Genomic DNA, 27,707 nt, shown 5'->3' with positions numbered 1-27,707 from the left:
GTCAGCTGAAGTTCTTTCCCAGGCAGACACAGAAACCTGAAGTTCTTCATTTCAGTTTTTACTTTTGAAGTGGTGGACCAGTTGTCCAGAAAAGACAAGTATTGCCTTGTTTTAAGGTGTGTGAGCATGAATGTAGCAGGAAGAGCAGCAAAGACAGATACTCATTACTGTAACTCAAGGAGGAGAAAACCCTGAATCAAACCACTCAACTCATAACCAAGCCACAGGCAGGGGGCGCTCCAGAGAGCTCCCCCACCTAGCGTGACCTGACAGTGTGCCAATGTCTGCTGTCTGAAAACCCTGAAGTCTAGCTGCTAGCTGACTAATGTTGATGGAGAATTTTACCACGACGTTAGAGGGATTCCTGGTTTCCATTACACTTGGATGTTCAATTAAAGATCTCATCTCTGAACTATTTTTCTTCCCTCAAGAGAGTAAAAATTCAAAACAGATACAGGCATATCATGCCCATAAAAGGTTCCAGGAGAGGGGCCTCCAATGAGCAGGAGTCGGCCTCTTGGCAAAGAAGGAGTGTTGGTTGCATGGGCCACTGTAGTCAGAACACTTCTGACCTGCCCCACCTGGGTGTCTCAGGGTCTTCAGATTTAATAAAACTCCCTGTCCATACACACATCTCTTCCACCCCTGGCAACTGGTCCCTTATAAGGGGGACAGTAACAGATACAGCATGGTTCGTGGGAATCCAAGTCCCCGGTAAGTCCATGCCACCTCCAGAAGTCTTCTTGAAAAAGCTTGGGGTGGGGACACTGACAGCGTTGTTTCTTGATCTGATGCTGACTACATAGGTGTGCTGAGTTTGTGACAATTCACCAGCTGTACACTATCACGCTCTCATGTTTCTATTTGTATATGATACTTCAATAAAAAAATCAAAAAAGGAATACTGTAGGGATGAATGCAAGGACTCCAGGTACCCCCGGTTTTTTCTCCGTCCAGTACCAATGAGCTGATTTTAATGTTTTTAGAAGTCAAAAATTCTACATGATTTTATTCCATAAAAGGGTTAAATATGTCAAAGCAAAGTCTGCAGTTTGGAAATGTCATTCTCTAAAAGGCTGAACTTGTTGCACTGGTACCTTTCTTCCTTCTCCAGATAAAAATCCCAAGAGGAACTGATGATGACTCTGTCCAAGAATGGAGCAGGATGGATTTCCTTCTCTCTTGCAGGGTATCCTCCAAGCCCAGCAGCTCACAAGCAACCAGCCAACTGATTTGAAGTCTTCTTTGAGGTGAGAACTCACTCTGCCTTCAGGAGCAGAATATCAAGGGGAGAACTTTCATTTGCAGGGACAGGGTCAAGCCATAGCACAAATAAGAGAAGCAGAAGAAGGAACATCAGCTTGCATAGTATTTTGAGGAGGGGGCTGTCCTGGTGGAGAACTATCCCACAAAGTGAGCAGACCTGTTATTGAGTCTACAGAGGTGAGGAGAGAGCCAGGTGCAGGGGAGGTTGTTTTTGGAGGGGAGATGGTGAGGATTTGGAGGAGGGCCCCTCTGAAGGAGGCCCAGGAATGGGACCTGGGAATCCCTCAGGTTTTTCTATGCCCGTTTGGATCTCCTTGGTGGTAAGAAAGACTTTGCAAGACCTGTTTCTCTACAGAAGAATGAGGCAGGTCAGGATGAGGAAGCCCAGAGCCTGGCTTTGTGGTCCCAGGGATGGAGTCTGAAAGTCCACATTCCCAGGCCCTCCAGTCTCACCCTTCCCAAGCCCTGCTCCAGCCTGCCTCCCTAACACTCATTGGGAGCCTTCATCTGCATCAAGACCGCCTGGCTTCTTTTCTTGCAGCAGCAGCAGCAGATGCAGGCAGCTAGCGAGCAGGCCAAGGCAATGACGCCAATGACAATGGCAGCAATGGCCAGCCCGCTCTGGGCCCGGGTCATGCCCCATGTGTTGCGGTCATCGGTGGCCTCGATGGTGGTCAGATCAGTGATGTCTTCCACAGAGCTAGTGATCTCAGTGGTAGAGGAGATAGATGTGGTGTCAGAGTAGCTGGGGGTGTCAGGGTAGCTGGAGGTGTCTGGGTACCGTGGTGTCTCTGGATAGCTGGGCACTTCAGGGATTGCCGGGGCCTGGACGCTGGGCATGGGGGCATTGACATTGATGATGATGATGGACTGCCCTCGGACATTGGCTGGGCTGGAACACACCGGGAGAGTGTCAGTACCTAACCTGGCCTTGTTGAGCAGGAGCCAGCTGCGGAGTGGAAGGATGTCTGAGTCACATCTCCAGGGGTTGTCATAAAGTCGCAGCTCACACAGATTCCCCAAGTGATCGAAGATGCCCACGGGCAGGTTCTCCAGCTGGTTGTTCTGCAGCTGAATAGTCATGAGGCCATTGACATTGGCAAAAATGTTTCCAGGGAGCTGTCTGAGACGATTGTTCTGTAGGGAGATGTTCTGCAGGTTGGCCAGCATACGGAAGACATTCCCATCCAGGTCCTGCAGCTCATTGGTGTGGAGAGACAGCTCTCGAAGCTCTGACAGCCCATTGAAGGCGCCTGGCGAAATAAAGGTGATTTGGTTTCGACTTAAGATCAGGACCTGCAACTGGTGGAGGTTGCTGAAGATGTTGTCAGGCAGAGCAGTGATGTGGTTGTCATAGAGCCAAAGCTCCCGCAGGTTGTGCATAGGCCCAAAGATGCCAGGGGAGAGCTCCTTCAAGGAATTCCCGAAGAGTGTGAGCCGGTTGAGCTGGGGCAGCTGCATAAAGATGCCGGGGGGCAGCTGCGAGATGTGGTTATTGGACAGATAGAGTCTCTGCAGGTTGCGGTTGTTGTGGAAGAGGCCAGGGGAGAGCACACCGATCTGGTTCTGCTGGAGGGCCAGCTCCTGGAGGTTGCCCAACCCATCGAAAGTGCCCATGGGGATGTCCGAGAGCCTGTTCTCATATAGCCGGAGAACCTGGAGGTTGCCCAGGTGTTGGAAGACCCTGGGTGACAGGTGAGTGAGGCTGTTCTTGCCCAGATTGAGCTTGGTGAGTCCCACCAGGTGGTCGAAGGCACCGTCAGGGACGTATTCCAGATGGTTGCCATGCAGCTGCAGCTCCTTGAGGTTGCTGCACTGGGAAAAGTGGGCTGGCTGGATCTGCACCAGCTGGTTACTGGACAGAAGGAGGGACTCAAGGTTATCCAGACCCTGGAAGAGGCCAATAGGCAGAACCTGCAGCTTGTTATTGGCCAGACTGAGGTAACGGAGCGAACCCAGGTTGCGGAAGGCACCAGGCACGATGTGCGACAGCTCATTCTTCTCGATCCTCAGGGCAATAAGAGCTGAGATGTTGAGGAACGGTGACTCATTGAGTTCAGTGATGTGTGTGTTGAGGATCTGCAGGCTCATGGCATTCCAGGGCAGAGGGGTGGGCACCGCCACGATGCGTGCCCCTGTGCACTCCACCTGGGAGGCTCGGGAGCAGGTACACTCGCTAGGGCAGCCATAGTAGGCCAAGCCTGCAGCCCAGGCCTGGCAGCCCACCAGCAAAAGGAGATAATGTTTCAGTGGCATGGCCTGTGCAGGGAAAGAGATCACATGTTGAGTCAGGGGCACCTCGATGACACTGTGGCAAGTCTTAAGCCTACATCCACCTTCAGTTTCAACAGTGGCTTGGTCGTGAGTCCCATACTTGGGTTCCCAATTCAGTACATCCTCTGTTCTAGCCAGCAAGCCTCTTCACCTCCCCCCATGACTTCCACACCTGATCCCAAGCAATCCCCCCACCTGGAGGGCTCCTGTCCTCACCCAAATGTTCTGTACAGTTCTTGATCAAGCTCAAGAGTAAGCATCATAGGAAGTTTTCCCAAATTCTACCAGTTGGTATTTGTTACCTTCCCATGTAGGCGGTCATCCCAACCTCCTCTGTTGGCACAGCCAGCCTTGAGCGGCATTCATTATGCTCCCGTCTCTCCCTTTCCCTAACTAATAAGCTTTTTCAGGAAAAGGAGCCCCTCTTACAATCCTACAGGATCCCTAGGGCAGGAGCTGTGTCTTACCCATCTCTGTAGCCCACACAGCACATGAAAAGGCTGGCTGAACACAGCTTTACTGGGAGAAACAGAGAGGAGATAAGAACAAGATTCTCAGGCCACAAGCACCCTGCCTGCCAGGAGGGGCAGCAGCAGCCTGCAGAGTGAGGACCACACTGCTTATGCATGCAAAGACTACAGGGAAGCCCAGCTCTTCTACCCCCTCAGCCTTGCCCTACCTTGCCCAGCCCATCACCACCTTTTGTTAGCCCTTCCTCCTACTTCAACTAGGGTTAACTCAAACCACCTTCCGTATGAAAGGCTATTGTCTTCACCCTGAGCTGGCTGGCTGGGAGAGGCTGCTGGGGCTCAGCAGATGCCTGGGGCCTGGCTTCTGGGTGTGAGTCCCAGTTTCCACGAAGAAACACTGGGTGGCCTGGAGTGAGTTCCAGAAAAACTTAGACACACTTTGCGCTGAAGGGGATAGGTGGATTCAGCTGACCCTCAAGTGTGGGGCTGATCTGGGAATGGAGCCAGATTCATGAAGGGTTTGGTGTTTGAAATTGCCCATGATGCTGATGATGAGGACGTGTATGTGTGTGTCCCCAGAATATAAAGACATGGATGTGGTCCCTAACTGTTTGACCTTGAATAAAGCTTGAGGCCTTGAAGATACAGTGTCATCATCTGCTAAGCAGGGATGATCTCCATCTCCTCTTGGGGCTATTGTGAGGAGCAAATGGGAGAACAAACACAAGGGTTTCCTGCACAGGGTGGTCCCAGTGTACAGTTGTTCCAACCTTATCCACAAGCTCCACCTACGGATTTCTGAAGACAGGACAGCCTCAAATTCTAGCATTCCTAGTCAAGGGATGGCATTTCTGTGTACGGGTGAGAGTGCCGGTGACTTCTACCCACTCTTCAAAGGGGCCTATGACTTCTGAAGGGCTAACTAAGGAGTTGCTGCCTCTTGGCATTTTATGGGGAGGCAGGAAGCAGGGAAACTGAGGCTCAGATCTTAAAGCCCAGGTCCCTAGACTCATAGGTGAGGACTGAGTATCAATACAGTGTCCCTCCTTTTAATGAACAAAATTCTGAGTCAGAGGAAGGACTGTCAAATGATGGCATACAAGGCAAGCTGGCTGAGTGGGAAGGCATTTTTACAGCTTCCCTTTGTGCCTATGAATTCATGGGATCCTGAGCCTGGCCCATAGTCGAAAGCAATTCAGCTTCTCTCTGGCCTTAGCCCCACACACCACTCCCTTGCTCCCCTCCTCCAAAAAGGCTTGATCTCAGGGGAAAACCCAGGCTCATCCTCCACCCACACAGACCTTAACTTTTCACTTATTCACAGCTGGTCCAAGCCCTAACCTGCTGTGCTTTCATTAAGGACTTGGCTAGTATTTAGAACACTGAGTAAAAGAGAGGAAAAATAACTCCTTGGCCAATGGCGTTTAGAGGCAAAGGAATGGGGCCTTACTATGCTGTGGACCACATCTAAAAAAGTGAACTTGTATAGACAAATGGCAGGTCCAGAAACTGAGAGCAAAAAACTGTTTATACAGAGGGCACAGAAAATAAATGGCTTAACATCCAAGACTTAGGGCCTCTGATTGCTGGTAGCAAAGAAACGAGGCTATCCAAAAACACAAATAAGACCTGAGACTGCATTAATAAAAGTATCAAGCATGGAGCGAAGGTGTGATGGTCTGACTTTATGCTACCCTGAACAGGGCACATCTGTAGTGCAATATTCAGTTCCACTCTGAACTTCAAGAAGGTCAATGACAAACTGGCCTCTTGAAGAACTTCTAGAGGATGGTGAAACTCAGAAACCAGAACATCTAAGCATGCATTGAAAGGGTAGCAGATGAATAGCTAAAAGGAGAGGAGATGGGAGTCCACCAGCAGTTTCCTACTCTACAGGAAGGATTCACCTGGAATAAACAAAACACCCCAACTTGGTATGGCTCCCAAGGCCGAAATTAGTGTGCAGAGGTCATGGGGTCACAGATCTCAGTTCATCACCAGTAAGAACTTGTCCACACTCAAAATGGACAACCTCATGGAGGTAGTGAGCTCCCTATCACTGCAAGTGTTCAAGCAGAGCTGAGCTACCACTCAATAAGGAAGCTGGAGAGAAGGCTCCTACACCCAGGAGGTGATCAGATTAGAGGACAGCAGTTGCCCCAATCAGCCCTAAGATTCCAGGATTCCAAGGCTGAGTCCCAGAGTGTGGGCATGAGATCCATCTCCAAGGACAATTGGGTCTGTGCTCCTCTGGGGGGCTGTGCAGGTCCATCGCCTTGATAGATGTGTGTGGGGAGGTTCACCCTTGGGCCGGCTTGCAAAAGGTGAGGTTCAAATGGCTCCTTGGTGATATTTAAGCTCACTCTTCTTTCTTTTTAATGTATACGCCTATGTCCAACGTACTCCAAAGCTGATGTCACAACCCAACTATTAAGGAGAGAAAAGGTGCCCATCACCTGGGCACCCACTGTATAACGAGAGAGAGGTGAAGACCCCTCTGAGGACACATCTCTGGATGGCCTCCTCTGAGTCTCCACTCCTCAGCTAGGAAGTGGCATTAGGCTAGTTCTGGGAAGGGCCCTGAGCCAGGTGAGTGTGCCTAATGGCCTAGGAGGAGGAATGGAGAGATAATTCCCTGTGGGAACCGGGCCACTGTTGTCTAAAACGGACCACACTCAGCGCGACAAATATTGCAAGAATCTGCACTGTCTTCTTACAAACCCTCCCGTCTGCAGAGCCCACCCTGCAGACACACACAGCTGCTTCCTGTTTTCCAGCACTGTGAGTGTGGCAGCTGGCGCTGACTGCTGCAAACCATCTGCAAAGAACCCACCACTGCCAGGTGCAGGTCCTGCAGGGAGGGAGGACCCCACGCAGGCCTCGGTCTGGGCCTTGGACTTCTAGCCGGTGCTGTGGATATGTGTGTGGCAGCCCTCGACCTTTTGGAGCTGGCACACAGTAGCCTAATAGCCCACGCTGTCGAGTGCCGCTTGGCAGCTGTGACAATGGCAGTTAAAGGCCCAGGAAGCTTCTCTAATTACACCTTTCTCCACAGGCAGCTGAACGAGTGCGTCCTCAGTCACTGCGGGGACTCATTCCAGCCCCGTTCTAGCCCCTGGGGGGAACACTTGGCGTCAGTCAAGGCCCATGAAGTCAGTGAGCTGGGCAGCCAGACAGAAGGACAGCCAGACAGCTCACCTGGATATGAACGCGGCCCCTCCCTGGGAGTAGAAGCGATTGAACCAGGGCGCTGCCTGTGGGTCTCTGAGCAGAAACGCCCTGTGACTCATGAGCGAACCCATAATTAGCCTTGAAGCTCGGGGCTTGGTTGGTTGGTGAGTTGGGACATTTTTGGTTTAATACCATCATTCACATTCCCTAAACACAACGTTCCCTGGAAGGAGACTGCTTCTTATTTCAACCTCACAAAGTAAGACTTTTGGAAAGAGCCTGGGAGACCCATATTCTTCTCTGGTCTTGACACTAAGATACAACCAGAGTTTAGGGACATACTTCAGGCCTCAGTTTCCCTTTCTGTAGAGACTTTCAAGGCCCTTGCAACTCTAATCTCTTCTGACTAGAGGCAAGAAGGAGGCTGTACTGAAGGCTCACCTTTCTCCTCACCCTCTCTTCCCCACAGGCCTCACCGAACCATCTGCAGTGCCACCTGGGCCACCTGTATGCAGAGGCTTGATGATCCCAAGCCCATCTTTTCAGGCCTGCCTTGTTTCAAAGGTCTCCAGGCCAGGCAACCCACTGCTTAATCACCACCTTTTCACATACCCAACAGCCATTTTGTGAGAACTAGGATCTGAGAGGGGCCATAGGGAACCTTGTGTCCTGCCTCCTCCCAGTGCACCTGGAAAAACTGAGGCCCCCAAAGACCATTTTCTCCCCTGTCCTTTGCTCTCTCTCTGCAGCTAGATTGCTAATCATGGCCTCCTCTGCTAGTGAGATGGGCCCCAACCAGCCCAAGGGCTTCTGAGGGAGATGCCAGGCTTGCGGTTGTTCTCCCCTCCCACAGCCAGTGTCATCCTCAATCAGGATGCTCTTTGGTGCTTAGTGCAATGGGTCTGAGGTTACAGAGATACTCAGCCTCGAGTTCAAGCCCCAGGGATCCAGATCCTCCAAGTGCCCCTGCCCAGAGTAAAACACACAAATAGCCTAGGGAGCTTTTTGACTGGAACTGACTTCACAGCTTTGCTGCCAGGAACAGTAAATGAGTTAATACGTGCTCAACATTTAGACTAGTTCTTGGCACAAAGTGAATACCCAATAAAGGTGGTGATTACTGCTGTGTTGTTGAGTAAAATGGGATCTCTGGAGGCTCCACCCACAGAGATCCGAATACCTAGGTCTGAGAGGGGCCCAGAATGCTGCATAATTAACAGCATCTCCCCCGCCTGACCCCCATGTGATGAGAACTCACAGCCTGTATCATATACCACCAAGAACAGAAAGGTAATGGGATGGGGGAGGCCAAAAGTCACACTCTAGGCCTGTCCTAGTTCCCTGGGTCAGTACTTCCCTCACTGGCCTGGTCCGCATCCCCATCAGGAAGCTGGAGTTTGTGCTACGTTGGGCCCAGCAAAAGCTGCTTCTAGATGCAGTGTGTGGAGCCCAAGGCTTCAGAGGTACAATGGCCTCTTGAGACCATCTATCAAACTATCTGGCCATTTTGTAGATGAGAAAACTGAGGAGTCCACAGGGAGGAGACTTGCTCAAGGGTCACACAGTTGGTTGAAGACTTCTGACTCAGGAGCCCTTATCCATGGAGCTGGTGAACCCCTCAACTTATAAGGCTGAAGAACTTTGTCCTCTACCTGTCTGGCTGTGCAAGGGTTGAGAAGGAAAGAGGTGGCCTCGCTCCCTCCACCTTAAACTGATCTTCAGCTCATATAGGATCCACCTTTCACCTGTCCAGTATTATAAGCCAAAGTCAAGTCCTTTCCCAAATCCTAGGCCTCATGGTTTCAGAGATTTTCTTTTTTAAGGCTGTTCTGATGCTTGTGTTTGCTCAATTTCACCTGAGTAGCCTGGAAGAGCGGAAGGGAAGGACAGAACCATCACCCGAAAGGGCTTACCCCAGTAATCTCAACATACACACCCTTCTTGTCAGGCTTCTGATTTAGGAGCAGTTCAAATACAAAGAGCATCCTTGAACTCCAAGATAAGCCTGACCACCCCCTCCTCCTCCACCTTGGTCAACTCTCAACCCCCATCTCTCATTGCCCTTCAAAGCAAAATATAAGCTGGGCACCAGTGGCTCACGCTTGTAATCCTAGCTACTCAGCAGACAGAGATCAGGAGTATCATGGTTTGAAGCCAGCCCTAGAAAGTAGCTCCCGAGACCCTATCTCAAAAAAAAAAAAAAAAAAGCTGGTGGAGTAGTTCAAGGTGTAAATCCAAGTACCTCAAAAAAAAAAAAAAAGCAAAATATGATTCATTATTTTAAAAAAGAAAATAAGAAAAAGCAATTCCTTTCTAGCCCCTCTGTGGGGAATTCTCCCAGGGTTGGGGGAGGTTGAACCTGGCTTCCTGCAGAGGCCAAAGCAGAGCTGTAATTTGCTTGGCAAGAGTGGCAGGAGACTGACAAATTGCAGAGCATAACAGGGAGAACTTCCCAACCAGGGCTTTTTCAGAAGAAGACAGGGTATTCAAACATACCCCCTCTCAGCAGCACACCTAGGGGACCCAAAGTAGGTTCAAATGGGTCAGTCCCTAATCACAGCATCTTGGAAGCAGCTTCCAAATCCTGTGTCCCAAAAGCAAGGGAGCCACTGAAACCTAAAGCTGCAAGGCTCTCTTTCGTGGTCAGGGTTTAGGGAAGCAAATGGCTGCCTATAATCACAGCCTCTGAGTGTTTACTGGCAGGACGAAGTCAGGGCAGCTTCTCCTCCATGTCTTATTTCTCCACATCTGGATCTGCTTCCACCAGCCCTCACACCCTTCTATTTACTGAGCAAGACAAGGTGGTGTCCTCCAGCCCTGGAGAGAACCCATCCTGAGCTTTCTGAAGGGTCTTTTCAGTGCTGTGCTCTGGTCTGGAACCTTCTCACATGCCCACCTCCTCCCTGTCACTGCTGAGCCTGCCTGGCTGACTCAAGACCACAGGCAAATTGGACTGTCTGGCCTTGAATTTACCCCAGATGTTCAGGCAATGCAGAAAGAGAGAAGAGCCAACCGTTAGAGAACTTCCAAGTTCCGGAGTCAGTGGCACCCACAGGTCTGGGTGCTGCCTGTGATGAGGTGATGGGATCCAGATAACCTGAAGAAGAAGCAGGAGTGTGGCAGGCGCCACCCCTCTGTGTGTGTGTGTGTGTCATCCAAAGAAGGTGCAGCCTGCCCCCAGGTAACACATACCGCCCCAGAGGTAGAACGGCTCCCTCAGCTTTGGTACAGGTAGGAAAGACCAGAAAGTTCTGGTTTTCCACAATTTGAGCAGAAACACAGGTAAATGTCCAACAGATACGTTTTAAAATCCACCCTAACCCTCATCACAAGTCCCCTCCCTGCTCAAAGCCATCAGCTCCCACCAAGAGCAAGTGACACCCCTAGCTGGCAAGAGGGGGAAGCTGCCAGGATGGGGTCCCCAAGCCACAAGTTAGAACCTGAGCCATCTGAGCCCACAGCTGAATTCCAAATGGGAATTCCTAACCAGGGACCTGCACATGTGCTGAGATCATTTTGACAGCCATTAGAAGTCTGTGAAAATCAGAGGACAGATCTCTTGCTGGGGGAGGGAAAAGGGGGGGAGGGAAGAAGGTCTTATGGGTCCTGGACAGACCCAAATGCAGGGCACCCCGTGGGTGGCGCTACAGTCCGTGCAGGGAGGAGGGCCCAGATTCAAATGTCCTGAACCTTACAGAAACTGCTGCTCCTGATGCTAGACTCTGAATCTAGTATCCAGACCCTACTGGGACGCGGGTGTGAGAATTTAATAAACCTTAAGCCCTCTGCTAGTCTAAACCTCTGCTCAGCACCCCAGACTGATAGCACAGATGGTAAGGACAGGGACGCAAAAGGCAGGTCAGAATCCACAGAGGAGGCTGGTGGTCCCTGTCCCTGTGCCCCACAGAGGGGGCAGTGGGGGGACAGGCTGGCGCTCCTCCAGGAGGCTGCCTCTGGCTGCTCTTGCGGCTTCTGGAGTCTCTCCCAGGTGAGTGAGAAAGGTCAGCAGAAAGAGGGGCGCCCAGGCTGGGGGTGGGGGAGGAGGCGTCGCCCACTTACCAGCAGCTGGGCGTGCGCCCGCCTGCCCGAAGTCAATGGGAGTGAGGCGAGGAGGAGGACCCGGGACGGCTCAAGGCTGCAGCATGAGTGCGGCTGGCCGGGTCCTCCCTGCATTTAAACGATCCCGGCGTGAGTCACCGCAGGGGGCAGTGTCTGCGCGGGACGGGGCGGGGGCACCGAAGGCCACTGTGCAGTCCCCAACAGTCCCTGGACCGCATCATCTGTGGATGCACCACCTGCGTTCAAGTTTAAGGGATACTCTCTCTTTGGCCGCGTTTGAAAAGAAGTCATTTCTTTTCTCTTCTCTCCCCAGTGTTTCTTTCGGATTCGATCACTGCATTGGCCTCTGTGGCTCCAGAGAAGGCGTTTCCGCCACCCCTAGACCCTCTCTAGAGACCCATGGGCGCCTGGTGCCTGTACCAGCCAAGGAGCCACAACCGGGGAAAGCTCACGGAAGGTCCTCACATCTCTGCTCCCAAGAGCTGCTCCCTTACTGCATTGCCCTGTTTCCTTTGTTTTTATTCTAAGCTTTTTATATTGAAATAGCTTCAAGTTAACAGAAAATATGCAATAATAATGCAAGGAACACCCTTGTGCTTCATCCTATTCACCTGTTGATAACATTTTATTAAAAGCATTTATTTTAAATCCAAGAATGATAAAATTACACCCGGAACATCTCAAAGTGTTGCATGCCTCTCCAAGGTCACCCTCTTTGCCTGTGCTCCCAGGAGTGAACTTGCATGTTTATGGGTACAGAGGTCAAAGGCATGTCTGAGAATGAGGGGTTCCCTATGCCCTTCCTCTCTGCTGTAAAGCCCATGCCCTGCTGAGTCTTTCCACTGTTCCCCACCCAAGCAGGAGACTAAGATGTCACTTTTATTCATGGTGTGACCAAGAGGGCCCAGGGAAGAAGACACAGAAATCACAGTTAGAGGACTGGGGTGGCTGTGAAGCCCCAGCTTCTCCTGCAGGGTGGATCCTCAACAAGACCTGAGCTGCTTTAGGCTGAAGCCTGGCTCAGTTTACCCTCTCTGCCAAGTGGGGAGAGTGATATTTACACACAGGGCCTCCTGGAATGTCAAGGGCCTTAATTAATGTTTGCACTGTGCTTTGAGATTTGCGATGAAAGGAAGACATAAAAGTGTGCAGGGTTATTAATGAAATAGTCATTTGGGTGGCTTGCCATGGTCAATCCCCGCAGCCTGAATCATGCCACATTCTTCCTCACCGTGGGACCATGATTCAGAGCCAGAAACAAAAAGTGCCCTGATCATGAAATGAGGAGCCCAAGAGGGGCAGACTCTGCTTGGAGTGAGTCCTATACAACCCCCAAGCTCGTCTCTTCAACCCTCAGCCTCCCTTCCAAATAGTATTCCCCAGGGAGAACACCTGTACACCTTCCTCTCATCCCAGACCAGGAGCATCAATGTCCTGTCCACCAAGTCTGAAAGAATAAGAAAGAATATCCCCTCTTTTCCTTCCTCCCTTCCTTCCAAATGCTAACACTCAGCTGCTCTATGCTAGGCTCTGTGCTGGGAGTTGTGGTCAGCACAGAGACAAACTGGGTACATTTAAGGGTGCCTTTGCAGGACGCACCTGCTGTAAGACAGAGACCCCAAAGGACCCTATTACATCTGTTTCATCTATATCATCTTTCTCAACCTCACTGTGACATTTGGGCCAGGCGATCAATTCTTTGTTGTGGGGAGCATAATCACCTCCATCTTCCAGACAAGGAAACCAAAGCCCAGGCCAGTTAACTCGTTTCACACACTAAGTGGTATTCGAGCCCCAGTCTGTGGATTCTGTGCTGTTTACACCATATTTGACTGAGTGCTAGACATGAACATCTACTATAGATAGAAGCATGGTCATATTTAGACTGTGCAGAGTGGGGACTGAGAAAGGATGAGGGGAGTGAGGTCGCAGACAGAACTGTCCTCAGAGTTAGGTTGGAAATGTGGGTGCAATTAAAAGGAATAATGCTGGAGCTTCATGTGGAAGGTGGCCTTAAAAAATGAGCAGGCTTAAATATGTGGAGAAATGGGTTCAGGAAAGTCATCAAGTCAAAGCGAGAAGGAGAGAAGCACTTGACCAAACATCAAGTTTGGCTGGAGCCCAGGTTTGTGATGGGGTCTCACTGAGGTGGAGCTGGGATGCCTCCATGAGGAGTGTGGTGACCCTCTATAGGCAGTAGGGAACCACCAGAGGTATTAGAGGAAGAGAGAAACACAATCAGAGCTACACTGTAGGAAGTGTAGTATGGCTAGGTTTCTATGTTTTCATGATGGATTATCAAAGCCCTTAGGCCATCCTCTCTGGTCCTAATCACAGGATGTTCTTTCATTACACAAACCTGGCCATGTGAGAAGGACTACACTGGGGATGCCCTAGAGATCCAGCTGACCTTCAGCCCACCGAGACCTGCTCTTCCTTGGGAAGCATACTCTCTCCTTCGGAGAAAGCAAAATGGTACCCAGTCAGTCCTCACCAGTGAGAACTACTACTGCTGAAAGTGAAACCTGATTCACTGCCCAGGCCCTGTAAGCTCCGGGTGCACTTTCTATCCCCTTGGGAGAACCAGAAGGGCTGAGGTTGCCACAAGGCTCCCGAGAACTCTGATGCCCCCCACCCATGCATGTGTCTCTATTCGGGTTAAGAAGCATAGAATCCAGGGAATTAGAGGTCATGGAATCAGCCACCACACGCCCCCCACCCCACTAGAGGAAATATTTTGAGGCACCTCAATAGATGAAGTTACCATCGTCGTGTAGTTCAGTTCCCAGTTGGGGTGAGGTGCATTATCTCACGATGAAGTCCCTGGTAGAGTAGAGAGATATATCTTTATTTGCTAAGAAAAAATATATCTTTGCTGACTTAATATTTGCTTACTATATCAGATATAGTAAGCAAAAAGAAAGAAGTAAGCCACAGCTTAATATATGTAATGCAATTGCACTTGTTGACTTTAGAGAAAAAGATCTAAATATGTTATTTGTCAGTTATCCCTCAACCTATGGGGAACAGCCAGGAAAATTATCTTGCTATTTGCTCATACTAATCACATAAAAATCCAGAAGATGTACAAACCTCAGCTCCCTACTGAATGGCCTTTGGAGTCCATGGAATATGCTTCAGAGGGCCCTCCAGGGCTCTTGTCTCTGCTGGGTCCCTCCTACCTCTTTCTTCCCCATGTCCCCTCCATTGGCCTTCCCTATGGTAACCCCTCTGTCTTGGAGGCAGAGTAAGTCATGAAATCTAAGGTCCCATTAGGTGGTCTCTGGTTCCCAGCTATTTCCACAGTCCTGGTTGTTCTCTGAATTTTAGTTTGCTCCCCCAAAGCAGTGACTCTCAGAGACAAACAGGCATCCTTTTTGCTCAGTGGGCATCTCTCATAACCTCAAGACTTTGGTGCAGTAGCCTACCACCTATTTATTTGTTGATTTACTTGTTTTTGTTTTGTTTTGTTTTGTTTTGTATTTGAGAGAACTGGAATTTGACCTCAGGATGTGCTTGCCCTCAGCTCTTCACCTGTTTGTTTTTGCTTGAACTCAGGGTCTACACCTTGAGCCACTCCACCGGCCCTTTTAGTGTAAGGTATTTTTGAGATAGGGTCTCATGAACTATTAGCCCAGGCTGGCCTTGAACTGTGATCCTCCTGATCTCTGCCTCCTGAGTAGCTAGGATTACAGATGTGAGTCACTGGTGCCCAGCTTCACTTGGTTTTATGTAAAAAAAAAAAAAATCTTTCTCCAACACAGAAGAGGAGGAACAAGAAAGAATAATGAAAGTGAAAGAAAACTTTATCTGTGTGGTGTGTGTATGAGATTATACAGATACCTATGTCTTTATCTACACAGACAGCTTTCCTTATCAGAGGGTTTCATTGAGTCAAACAATTAAGGATTAAAAATGTACTTCTGGGGGCTGGAGATGAAGCTCAGTGGTAAAGTGCTTATCTGGCATGCATGAGGCCCTGAATTCAATCCCCAGTACAGCAAAAAATAAATAAAGAAAATAAAAGGTAGCTAGGCCTATGATGACTGCATATGTACTGAATGTATACAGATTTTTTTCTCACTATTCCCTAAACAATACAGTGTTAATAGCTATTCACTTAGCATTTCCATTGTATTAGGTATTATGAGTAGTCTAGAGATGATTTGAAGTACATGGGAAAGGCTGAGGAAGGGGGATCATGGGCCTGGGCTACATAGTGAGCTCCAAGTCAGGCTGGGCCACATTAAAAAAAAGAAGAAGAAGAAGAAGAAGAAGAGAGAGAGAGAGAAAGGAAGGAAGGAAGAAAGAGAGAGAGAAAGAAAGAAAGAGAAAGGAAAAATAAAGCATGTGGGAGGATTGCAAGGTTATATGGAAACACTGACAATTTTATATAAAGAACTTAAAGGGCTGGTGGCATGGCTTGAGTGCTAGAGCACCTAAGTTCAAACCAGTACTGGAAAAAAAAAGGGGGTGGGGACTTAAGTATTCAAGGATTTCTGGGATCCTGGAAGCGATGGGGAGACAATGGTGTATAAATGCATAAGAGCTAGAAGGATATGTACTGCTACAGTATAAGGAATGAGGGTTTTTATAACTCATTTATACTTCATTGAAATAAACTTGCATTCTTGAATTAATAGGTAATTAAGACAACAATTTTAAAATATAAAAGTAAAGTTCTATTTTTGAAACCTTGTTTTCTATTAAACTGAAACTTGCCTCCCTGGAACCTTGCATATGGGTTCTGCTCCATTTTAGAGTCATGACAGGCCTATCCTTGCCCATCAGCCAGCAGCATGGGGCCTGTGAGCAGACTCACACCTCCTAAATCCCTCTTTTCTCCTGAACCTTCGAACACACCACACATGGGCCCTTCCCTCAACCATCCAGGGCCACCGTAGAGCTCCAGTATTCACTCAACAAACTGAGCATTCACTCAACAAACCGAGCATTCCCTGAGTGGCAGGCCCTGGGCTGGATGCTGGTATACAGGAGTAAGTCAATTTATTCTGAGGGGACTCAGTTAACAGTCATGCTCAAGTGTTAAGACATGTATGGGATGGGGCCACACAGGTAGCTGAAGAGCCTGCTTGAACCACAGGAGGAAGGCTTCCCCTGATAGAACAAAGAGGGATTGGGCATTCTTGGAAGAAAAACCAGCACTTGCAAAGGCACAGAGATGTGGATGATCATGGCCTCCCAGCACGTGGGAAATAGTGCAAGAGTGCACGTGAGGGTCACAGGCAGAGTAAGCAGAAGCATCATCTGCAAAAAGTGTGAGGCCCAGCTACGAAGGGCCCTACCAGCTGGCATGCATTCTGCAGACCACAGAGAGCCAGGTAGCATTTTTCAGGGAACAGATGGAATCGAATCAAGGTGCGGCAGTGGTTTTCAACCAGGAGGATTTTGCCCTCCCCACAGGGAATATTTGTCAATGTCTGGAGACATTTTCATTCTCACCACTTGAAGAATGCAATGGGCACCTAGTGAGTGGGGCAGAGGGGTTACTAAATATCTTACAGTTTACAGGACAGCCCTCTCCTCCCCCAATAATGAATTATCTGATTTGAGAAACCAGTGAGAGAAATGCTGGTGCAGAGGATGGATAATTTGGGCAGCTGTATAAGGCATGAATTGCTGGGGGAGATGAGAACAGGGAGACCTGATTTGAAAAAATGATAGTAATAACTCAGGCAGATGACGAAGACCTGAGCTAAGACAGGACTGTGCGGATGGACAGAAACCTCAATCAGCAGGTTGCACAGAAGATAAACTGGTGAAGAGCATGGGGGTGGATTGGCAAGTAGGATAACACAGTGGGCTACAGGGGTACGGGTTAGGCCACCGTAACCAGGTAAGCCAAAACCAGCAAGGACTTAAACAAGTTGGATAGTTACCTGCCATTTCGAGGAAGAATGATGGCTTCACTGAACTAACACCTGACACCCCATCTCCTAATTGCTCTACCTTCCTCAGTGTAAGTTTGTCATCTTATGGTCCCAAGTGCCTGCTCCACATTCTGCATTCACATTCATATTTCAGCCAAAGAAAGGCAAGACAGAAGCAAAGGGTTGGGGATGTAGCTCAATGGTACAGTGCTTGCTAACATGTGCGGGCCCTGGGTTTGATCCTGAGCACCACAAGAAAACAAAAAGAACTCTACACCTAATGTGGTGATCTCCTTCTTTGCCAGGTACACACCTGCAAGGCCGAAAGAGAAGGACTGCAGTTCGAGCCAGCCTTGGCAAAGTTAGTGGAATACCCTATCTGAAAAACAAACTGAAAGTGAAAGGACTAGGGGCATGGTCCAAGTGGTAGAGCAAGAGTGAGGTCCTGAGTCCAATCCCCAGTATGGAAAGCAAGGAAGGGAAGGGAGGGAGGGAGGGAGAGTGGGAGGAAGGAAGCAAGGAAGGATGGAAGAAAGGGAGGGAGGAAGGAAGGGAGAGAGGGAGAAAGGAAGAGAGGGAAGAAGGGAGGGAGGGAGGAAGAAAAGAGAGTGAAGAGAAGTCCTTCCCTCTATGGGCATAATACAGAAGCCACACTCACCTCTCCTGCTCAAATCTATTGGCTAGAGCTTAGGTGTATGGCTGCTCCTACTTGCAAGAAAAATGCAGACTTGAGATGAGCACCATGTACAAAACTCTTATAACTGTAGAAGTAACAGTGTGCAGCCTTTGGAGGCCATCAGCAGTCCATGCCATAGGTGATAAAAGACAAAAAAAAAAAGTCATGAAGGCAAATGGCTAGGATGTAGATGTGTGTGACTCAGTGGTTGCTTGGAAACATTAAGAGGGCTGGAGAGCACAGGAGGAGGGGCAGGTGTGGGGCAAGATGACAGACATTATCTTGGGCAGGCTGAGCCTAAGGATCCCAATGTGACTGTCCAGGAGAGTCTAAACTCCTTGTTTGAGTCAGGAGAAGTGATACAGATCTAAGGAGAATAGGTAAAGGGGGAAGCTGCCCAGAAATGGTGCTTAGTCTGGAGTCTGCCAACCCCATTGCTTCCAACAGAAGGGGTGGCCTAGGAAGCCACCGAAATCCTATGACCAAGTGTGTGGAAGTGTGTGGTGGGTGTGCACTTTTCTGGGGAGGCAGTCCATCACCTCCAACAGATTCTCAAGGGCTCTGGGTACACAGTATGTAAGAGGAGGGTTAGGAAAGGCAGCGCAGGTCTCCCCGATACTATTGAGAGATAGATGAACAGGAGCCAACCAAAGGGCTGGAGACGAGCACTGAGTGAGGCCACAGAGCTTTGGACAGAGGAGTCTTTGGGGAAGATGATCCTGTGCTCCCAGGCACCCTCTGGGAGAGGCTTGTGACATAAAAGGAAAGCCCTGGCCAGGGTGTAACAATGTAGAGGAAAGTATGAGAAGCACTGTGGAGACAGGGTCCTAGAAGGAAGAATTGGAGGAAGGGCCAATCTGGGAAGGAACACAGGCTTTTTGTGTTTTTTTCGTCTTTAATAGACTTTATTATTTATTTATTTAGATGGTACTGGGGGTTGAAGTCAATGTCTAGACCTTGCTAAGTAAGCATCTACCATATGAGGCATGCACACAGCCCTTTTGCTTTTAGTTTGTTTTTCTGATAGGATCTCACACTTTTTCCCAACCTGGCCTTGAACTCCGATCCTCCTATCTCCACCTCCCAAGTAGCTGGGATTACAGATATGAGCCACCATGCCCAGGAAATGGACTTTATTTTTTAAAACAGTTTTAGTTTCCTTGCAAAGTTGAATGGAAGTTACAGAGAGTTTTGGAATTGACTCCTGCCCCCAACCATGCACAGCTCTGCATCATCAACATCCCCCACCAGAGTAGTCTGTTTGTAATGACTGGTGACCATACACTCAGAAGTTGTCATCACCCAGGGTCCATGGTCTACATCAGGGTTCACTTGGTGTTGGACATTCTATGGGTTTGGACAAATGTGTAACAACAGGTATATGTCATTGTAGTAATACAGTATTTTCACAGCACACAGGGTTTTTTAATGACAGACAATTAAACATGTCAATAGACTGAGTAAAAATGTCTAGTGGAGAGGGAGGGATAAAGAAAGGGAGGGGATGGGAGGAGAGGGGAGACGGGAAGAAAGAGGAAGGAAGAGGGGAGGGGAGGGGATTAGAGAGGAGGGAAGGAGAGAGGAGGAGAGGAAAGAAGAAACAGATGGGATTTCCTTCTTGAAACAGGCTATGATTGCAGACACAGGCTCATTGTGACCCCAGTAGCCAGGAGCTGAAGAACTCCTAGTCACAGACAGGGCTCAGGCTTCTAGTGGCTTCCAAATCACAACCCCACTGGTCTAACCTCCTCTCTCAGTCTTCCTGAACTGCTGTGCCAACAACCAGCCTTACCTGATTGGTGCAGAGATTAGAAAAAAAAGTTAGGTGTGAAACCGCTGGGTGCTGAGTAGAAATCCCCTCTCCCTCTACACCCTACAGGATCGGTGCTGTTAGCAGCCAGGAACAAAGGCAGTCTTCTAGGAAGTGACCTGATCGTCTCCCTACTTGTCCCAAAGGGGCAGAATTTGGACTGTATAAAGTAGAGTCATGTGTCCCTTAACAAGGATGCCTTTGGATAATATGTCGTTGGGAGATTTCATCACTGTGCAAACATCACTGGGAGATAGAATCTTATGGAACCACTGTCATATTTGTCCCCTGTTGTTTGAAACATGATTATATGGCACAGGACTGTATTAGGCACCATTCTCACGTGGCAAGAATGAAGCCAGAAACACTGAAATATATAGAATAGTATTACTGGGACAAACAAGCAGACAGTCACCTTCTTAAAAATCCTCAGTGACAACTCCCAGACTCATCTCCGTTCATACCCAGTTATTAGTGGTGTTTCTCCAAAGGTGAGTTTCCTAAGCTTGCTGTTGGTCCCCAGCATCTGTTCCTAATGATGATGACTTTAGAGTCATGAGTGTCCCAAGGGCTGTTTGCCTGGGAGCAGTGGGTGGAGAAGAGAGTATTTCACACATGAGAAAGAAATCCTCTAACAAACAACCTGATTTTTAAAATGGGCAGAGGATCTGAGTGGACATCTTTCCACACAAGATAGACAGATGGCCAATAAACAGGAAAAAATGCTTAACATCACTGTCATTAGGGAAATAGCAGCCCAAATCACAGGAGGTGCTCCTCATACCCATGAGGAGTGCTGCTATTAAAAATACAACAGAAGTTACACGTTGGTGTGATATAGAGAAGTTGCGCTCAGTTGGTGGGGATATAAAATAGCAGTCATTGTGGAAAACAGTATGGCGGTTCCTCAAAATATTAAATAGGATCACCATAACATCCAGTCATTCCACCTTTAGGTATACACCCAAAAAAACTGAAAGCAGAATTTTTACACCATGTTCACAGCAGCATTGTGTACAATAGCCAAAAAAAGTGGAAGCAAGCCAAGGTCATCCACAAATGAATTGATGAGCAAATGTGGTACATATGCACAAGGGAGCATTATTCAACTTCAAAAAGGAAGGAGATTCCTGAAGGCATTATGCAAAGCCAATCACAAAAGAACAAATCCGGAAGTATTATATACTCATGTATGAAACTGGAACAATGGGACCTGTTCTAAGAAGGGGAAGAGATGGGATAAAAGAGAATGATGGAGGGAGTGAATTTAACTAAGATATATTGTAAACACTTTTGTAAATGTCACAATGCACCCCAGTATGACAATAATATGCTAATAAAAAACAAAAGAACAAATCCTGTATGATTCCACTCATATGAAGTATGCAGAATAGTCAAAACTCATTGAGACAGAGAACAGCATGGTGGTTGCCAGGGGTTGGGGTGGGAGGTGGGGAATTGGTGCTTAATGGGTGCAGAGTTTCAATCTGGGGAGATGAAAACATCCTGGAGATAAGTGGCAGTGACAGTTGCATGAAATATCATGTACTTAATGCTACTGAAGTGCATCTGTAAAAATAGCTAAGATGGTAAATTTTATATCCTAATAAAAATTGGGGAAATGATCAATTTTGTTATTTATGTATTAATACACTCACACACACACAGCAACCTTCAGATGAAATTGTGATGGAGAGAATTCACCAGTAGTGTTTCACCAGCATTGTCTTACTGGTGAAATGTTATTCTATGAAATTAAAAATTAGTCTTCCATGAAAAGAAAGCATACAGAAACCCAATCTAAGCGAGCTGGGGCCTGGTTTGACACAGGCATGCGCAGGCCATAGAACCCACCCCTCTGCCCTGGCCTCACTTCTTCCCCTACCCAGCAGGCGTGGTCTAAGCCATTGAGGAAGGCTGGCAGGTCTCCAGGTTACGGGAATATGAGCCATCTTCTTGCTCCTATAATTTTGTCTTTTATATTTTTCACATTTTTCTGTAGTTGATTGATGATTTTTACAATGGAGGAAACAGTCCTTGAATTCTCTCTGTTTTAAAGACCCCACGCGTCCCCCGCAGTGTTTCTCAAGCAGCCTGGCATTAGCCCCAAGTGACTAGTGAGGTGCTCTCTCCAGGTGAGTCACGCGGTAGGTTCACAGGATGGGCTGGACTCACAATCTAGATGAACAAAAGGCCAGGCAAACCTTTGTGTTGTCAGCTGGTCTCCAGGTGGGCCCTGGGAGGGGTCTGCAGAGACAAGTTGGAATGAGTCTCAGCCCTCAGCCTGGTACTGAAGCACATGAACAACAAACAGAAAAGCACCCCAAACTCAAACCCATCCTGACCTCACATAAACCAGGAATCCTGAAGGAGGGATGGCTGTGTCCTGCCAGAGAATCAAGGAAGCAATGAGCTGGGGATAGCTGCACTCTAGATCAGGAGCAAAGTCCCCAAGGCTGGGGAGGTGCTGTGGTCAGGGTGAGCTCGTACAGGTAACTGGATTGTGAGGCCCTTGTACACACACAGAGCAACGTGAACTTGCTGCATAGGAGACTAAGAATCAGTTTAGGTGTTGATGATGGCTCTTGTTTTACCAAGATTTCAACCTACCTGGGCTCTCAGACCAGAGAGGCTGCCTTCCTGTTATCCCAGCTTCAAGGATTATCTGGGCTCAACTGGGAAGTTTGCCAAATGTCTTTTGAAGGGAAAGGAGGGAGGGAAAGAGGAAAGGAGGGAAAGAGGGAGGAAGGGAGGAGGGAGGGCTGGCAGAGTAGCTCAAGTGTTAGAGTGCCTATCTGATGTCCTGAGCTAATACCCCAGTATTGCCAAACACCACCACCACCCCTTTGGTTTTTAAAGAACCCTCCTCTTCCTGTTCTTTTCTCTCCCAGGGGTTCAGAGAGTTCGAAGACAGTTACCAGATGGGGTCAGTAGGGGATGGGTCTGGCTGCAGGAAGAAGAAGGGAAAAGTTCTCTTTGCCCTAGAGTAATTTATTCAAGTTACATTTAATTGTACATTTTAATATGAGACTTCCAAATTTTATGCCACAATAAAACAGAGCAGCCTTTGAAATGATTAAACTAACACGGTGGCCATTCTCACAGCTGGAGCAGCTTCCAACGCGTCACCACCCCTAATTAAAGGTCAGGATGGGAGCTATAAGGGCTGCTGTGTTTCCCTTAATCACCGCATGAATGAATAGGCCTGTGCTCAACACCCTACATGACTGAAGGCGGCAGGAAACACGGGGCCACATGGGTTCAGCCCAAGGAACTCCATTCTTCCCTACTCCCCTTGTCCAGGAAATGTACCTGACTCCTCATCCCCCCACCCCAGCCCCAGAACAGCAAAATGCCACTAGCCAGATAAGCAGGCTAATGAACAGGTTCAAGAAAGACATAGAAGGTATGGGAACCCATACACAGACTTTAACATATCTCTTCCCTCTTTGGGGCCTCAGTTTTCCCATCCATAAAGTGGGGAGTCTACACAAGTTAACCATACATGACTGCCTGTTAGACTACGAAGAAGTCATATCTTTTTACCCCCATGGTATCTGGGAGGGAAGAAGGCAAGATTTGTTCATAGTTCGTATTTAAATCTACCCTGACTGATTTCAGACCCTCTTCACTCTGCACTACCCACCACATGTACTCAATGCTTGGTTTGCCCTATTAGCTATTTGCTACATGTAAAATGACAGCAATGAGCCTAAGTTCCCTTGTCAGTGCTATTGGCTGACCTCTTGGAGCACAGATTTGGTCCTCCTGGCATTGACTATTTCCTTCCCAACAGACTTGGCCTTGCTTCTCCCAGCAGAGCACTCAAGGGCAGGACAGTCATGATGCTGCTTATTACGATGAAGGCATGTTGGACAAGGGGTTAACAGCACGATGGAGACCCAGTGGAGAAGCGATGTGAGGAGAGGGCTGGCAAGCAGAATAGGGTGACCCCTGAGCTCTGACCCCCACCCCAGCTCTGCCAGGAGGCTTGGCCTCCCATGGAGGGAAGAGCAGTGGTCCTCAGGCCTGGGCTCTGGCTGGATCAACTTCCTGGTCAAGTCAGAAAGCTACCCATTCATATTTGTGTATTTTTCCTTATAACCCCTGGTTCAAATAAAACATGAAAAAGCATAATTTAAAAGTGGGAAGACACAGGTGAAGGACTAACGCAGAGCCAGCAGAGCCAGGAATGAGGCTAGAAGTGAGTACTCAAATTCTTTTAGGTAACACATGGTAGTTTTAAAAAAAAAAGTTATCTTAAAGGGGTATACTTGGTGACATGTCCTTGTCTTCTGTCTACCTGGGATGCAGACATGAGGGTAGGTGCCACAGCCAAGAAGACAGGTGCCACAGTGCATGGATGGTGGAGACATGGATGACATTGTGGAGTTGCTCTGGTCGGCAGGCAGGTGACAACAGTCCTCCCAGACTTGGGGAGACAGTGTCCTCAGTAGGTCTGTGATGTGCAGCCAATCACAGTTCTAATGTAGAAGGCAAGTGAGGCCAAGGACTCCATCAACCTTTCTTCTCCAACCAGGAGGAGAGAGGAGAGAGAAGCGAGGTGGTGGCAGGGACAGGGAGGAGGCTGTCAGTATTCAATGGCTGGTGAGAAGAAGCTAAGCCATCCCACTGGGGATGGACACTGAAGTGAGATGCCAGAGAAGCAGGAAGGGGGAAGGAGCCAACCTTGCCAGAGTGAACCAGATGCTTCACTCTAAGCCTCCCCACAGGCAATAAGGAAAAGAAAACCAAACCCATTTATGTGGCCAGATACAAAAGAGAGTGTAAAGAACCCTGGGGTTGGGCCAAATGAGCATTTATCTCAAGGGACTTTGTAGTGACATTGTTACTTGATCTAGCAACCCAACAAGACTCTTAACAGGGAGTCATGGATTTACAGCGTTCTTCTTCTTCTTCTTCTTCTTCTTCTTCTTCTTCTTCTTCTTCTTCTTCTTCTTCTTCTTCTTCTTCTTCTTCCTCCTCCTCCTCCTCCTCCTCCTCCTCCTCCTCCTCCTCCTCCTCCTCCTCCTTCTTCTTCATATTGGGGTTTGAATTCAGGGTCTTCTTCTTGCCAGGCAGGTGCTGCACCATTTGAGCCAATCCTTTTTGCTTTAGGTATCTTTTAATAGGGTCTTACACTTTTCTCCAGGCAGGTCAGACCTTGATCCTCCATCCTACCATATAGCTGGGATTACAGGCACACAACGTCACATCTGGCCTACAGGGTTGTTTCTTACAACCTCCTTCCACAGAGTGGATGAGGCCTCCACAGAAGAGGAGGGCAGCTCCACCAAGAGCCTGACTCCACTCTCTGCAACCTCAGGCTGGTTTGAGGGACTGATGTGTGGCTATCAGGAAGAGTGGATGAACCAAGTTCTCACTCCAGCAACTCTCCCTAAATATCACTCCTCTCCTTTGAGCTTTTAAACATCAGGCAGCCATGAGGCCAGCCCTGCCCTTCCGGCCCAGCATCAAAATGCAAACTATCCCTTCTCCAGAAAACACAGAGTCACTACACTGGAGGTGACCTCTTTTTTATAAACTCAGTTGCCTGATAAGAGAGGGTCCTTAAATGCCCAACAAAGGAGCCACCAGATAATATGTGCAGAAGCAAGAATTCCTAGGGAGGAGAGAAAAACACGGGAATTAGATCCAACCAGGTATGTACATGATATCCATAACTTAGTCTATAAACCAGGGCCAAAGGAAAGGGCTGTGTTTAAGAGGATGATACTGGGGGCCGGCCAAAAGGAAAATGTGCTTGGAAAGCCACATGGCCCACAGCGGGGATGGTGGTCCCTAGGAGCCCTGCCTTCCTTCAGCCCCTCCTCAACAAGGAGGTCCAGGGAGCAGCTGAGTAGGGGGTCTCCACTGTCCCCCTGTTTCCCACATCTGGGCACTGAGCCTCCCAGACCCTTCTGATTGCCCCATTGTCTCAGCCTCAATGGCAACCAAGGGCCAAGTGGCCCAGAAGGTCCAGGGAAGCAAAGGGAGCCATGCCACAGCAGGGGCACAGGGATGACTATAGCATGGATGTGAAACTTTTTGTGTTTCAGCTGAGGAACAGAGTCCAGATAGAAGCATGTGCTCAGGGTCACATTGCCACAGTGAGGGCACAGCCAAGTCAAGAGTCCACAGTCATTCTCCTCCCTCTCCTGGAAACACCTGGATGTAACACCTCTGCCCCAGGTACAATAGCACCTGCTGACCATTCCAAATGCTATGGGGAGGGACTCAGTCCCTGGGGAGCCTGCCTTACTATGTCCTGTTCCAAGTGTGGCCATCCTCAGTCAACATTAGTCTACAACTTTCATGGCCTTCCTAACTCTTTGTGCTCCTCCTTTCCCTCCTCCTCCTCGAACTGGCAATTGAGCCTACTTGCTAGGCAAGAACTCGACCACTTGAGCTATACCTGCAGTCCTTTTAGCTTTTAGTTTGCTTCCCAGATAGGGTATCATGCTTTTGCCTAGGCTGGCATCCAACTCATGATCCTCCTGCCTCCACTCCTGAGTAGCTGAAATTATAGGTATTTACCACCACACTTGGCTTTCACAAAGCTCTTCCTCACCCATGGTCTCTGTTGTTATTCCAAAAACACCTACTTCCAGCCAGCAGCAGGATAACAGTGCTCCTAGTCAGCAGCCAGAGTTGGGCCTAGCCACAGTACAGCAGAAGCGGGATGTCTCAGGTGACCTAACTCAGCAAGGCCCCGCCAACCAGAAGCCATGAGAACCACCAACCCAGACATGTTTCTGCTAGGTGTGGTGAGGGATGTGGGGACACAGAGGGAAAGGTTTTCACCTGCTCTGGGAAGGGGTCCTTTCTGCAGCTGCTTAAGTGTGGGGAGGAAGTGCATGGGGCCAGCTGTTCAGGTGCAGCCTGGGCTGGGGAGGGGTAGGTGATAGATTGCAGCTTTGGAGGGATGGATGGACAACGGAGGGGAGGGGAGGGGAGGGGAGGGGATGGGAAGGAAGGGAAGGGAAGGGGAGGGGAGGGGAGGGGAGGGGAGGGAAGGGGAGGGAAGGGAAGGGAAGGGAAGGGAAGGGAAGGGAAGGGAAGGGGAGGGAAGGGGAGGGAAGGGAAGGGAAGGGAAGGGGAGGGAAGGGAGGGGAGGGAAGGGAAGGGGAGGGAGGGGAGGGAAGGGAAGGGAAGGGAAGGGAAGGGAGGGAAGGGGAAGGGAAGGGGAAGGAAGGGAGGGGAGGGAAGGGAGGGAGGGGAGGGAAGGGGTGAGAACACCTGGATTTGACCTCTGGCCCAGATTCCTATTTTACAGGTGGCGACATGAAAGCACAGAGAGGGGAAGGGATTTACTCAATTCACACAAATGGTGAGAGTGACAATTTGAGCCCTGCTTACACTTGGAGCAAGATTTGCACATAGAAACACCTCCGTGCTGTTTGAACCTCTCCAATCCCATTATCAGAGGTCTGGAGATGGCTGGTGTGATCTGCTAGGTCCCCTTCGTCTGCAATGACAGAGGACTAGGTGACCCATCGCAGCATTATCCAGTTTGCCCTCTCTGTGGAGTCACTACCCCTAGCTCTCCAATGGAGCACTTAGCAGGAAAGGAATGAGACATGGGAGGGCTAAGCTGGGATAAAGGGAAGAAGGATGAAAAGGCCGGAAACCTGGAGGTCTGGCTAGGATGCCCCCAGGAGAAGGCATAGGGAAGGGGGAGAAAGCCAGACACACGCCCTGCCCACCTCAGTTTGACCAGCCCTGCAAGGATTCTGTGGAAGGTTAGAATAGAGCCCCTGCCCCAAAGCCACCAGGGAAGATAAAACCCAAGGAGTCATTGTTAGGCCAGTGGGAGGCCCCCTCCCCTGGAACAGCCAGCTACAGAAAGCCTGTTGTCGGAACAGCTGGTTTGACATGTTTGTTTGAGGATGTGGACTGACCCCAGGGCATGAAGCCAACACCATCCCTGCAAATTGTTCTTCCACTCAGCTCAGAGCAGCTCAGCAAGGCCATGGGCCATGTCTCAAGTGACCAGTGCCTGGATGACAGGTTGCACCCACATCCACCCAAGTCAGCCCAGGCCAGGTTGATTAGTCACAGACTGTGTGAGGTAGGAGGAGTCTTAAAGA

The 27,707-nt window shown here is 49.1% G+C and overlaps 1 protein-coding gene across 1 annotated transcript; it reads right to left on the bottom strand.

Annotated features, from left to right (window-relative positions):
* Positions 1 to 907: 907 nt before the first annotated feature.
* Lrrc15 (leucine rich repeat containing 15) lies at positions 908 to 11,336 on the bottom strand. Its single transcript, XM_020186745.2, has 2 exons — positions 11,241 to 11,336; positions 908 to 3,525 (listed from the first exon to the last, which is right to left on the bottom strand). Exon 2 carries the CDS (start codon positions 3,520 to 3,522, stop codon positions 1,750 to 1,752), a length of 1,773 nt encoding a protein of 590 aa, XP_020042334.2. The 5' UTR covers positions 3,523 to 3,525; positions 11,241 to 11,336; the 3' UTR covers positions 908 to 1,749.
* Positions 11,337 to 27,707: the final 16,371 nt, after the last annotated feature.

This window comes from Castor canadensis, chromosome 5 (assembly GCF_047511655.1).
Source record: "Castor canadensis chromosome 5, mCasCan1.hap1v2, whole genome shotgun sequence".
NCBI lineage: Eukaryota > Metazoa > Chordata > Mammalia > Rodentia > Castoridae > Castor > Castor canadensis.
The sequence above is the reverse complement of the archived record's forward strand: the minus strand, read 5'-3'. Positions and strand labels throughout refer to the sequence as shown.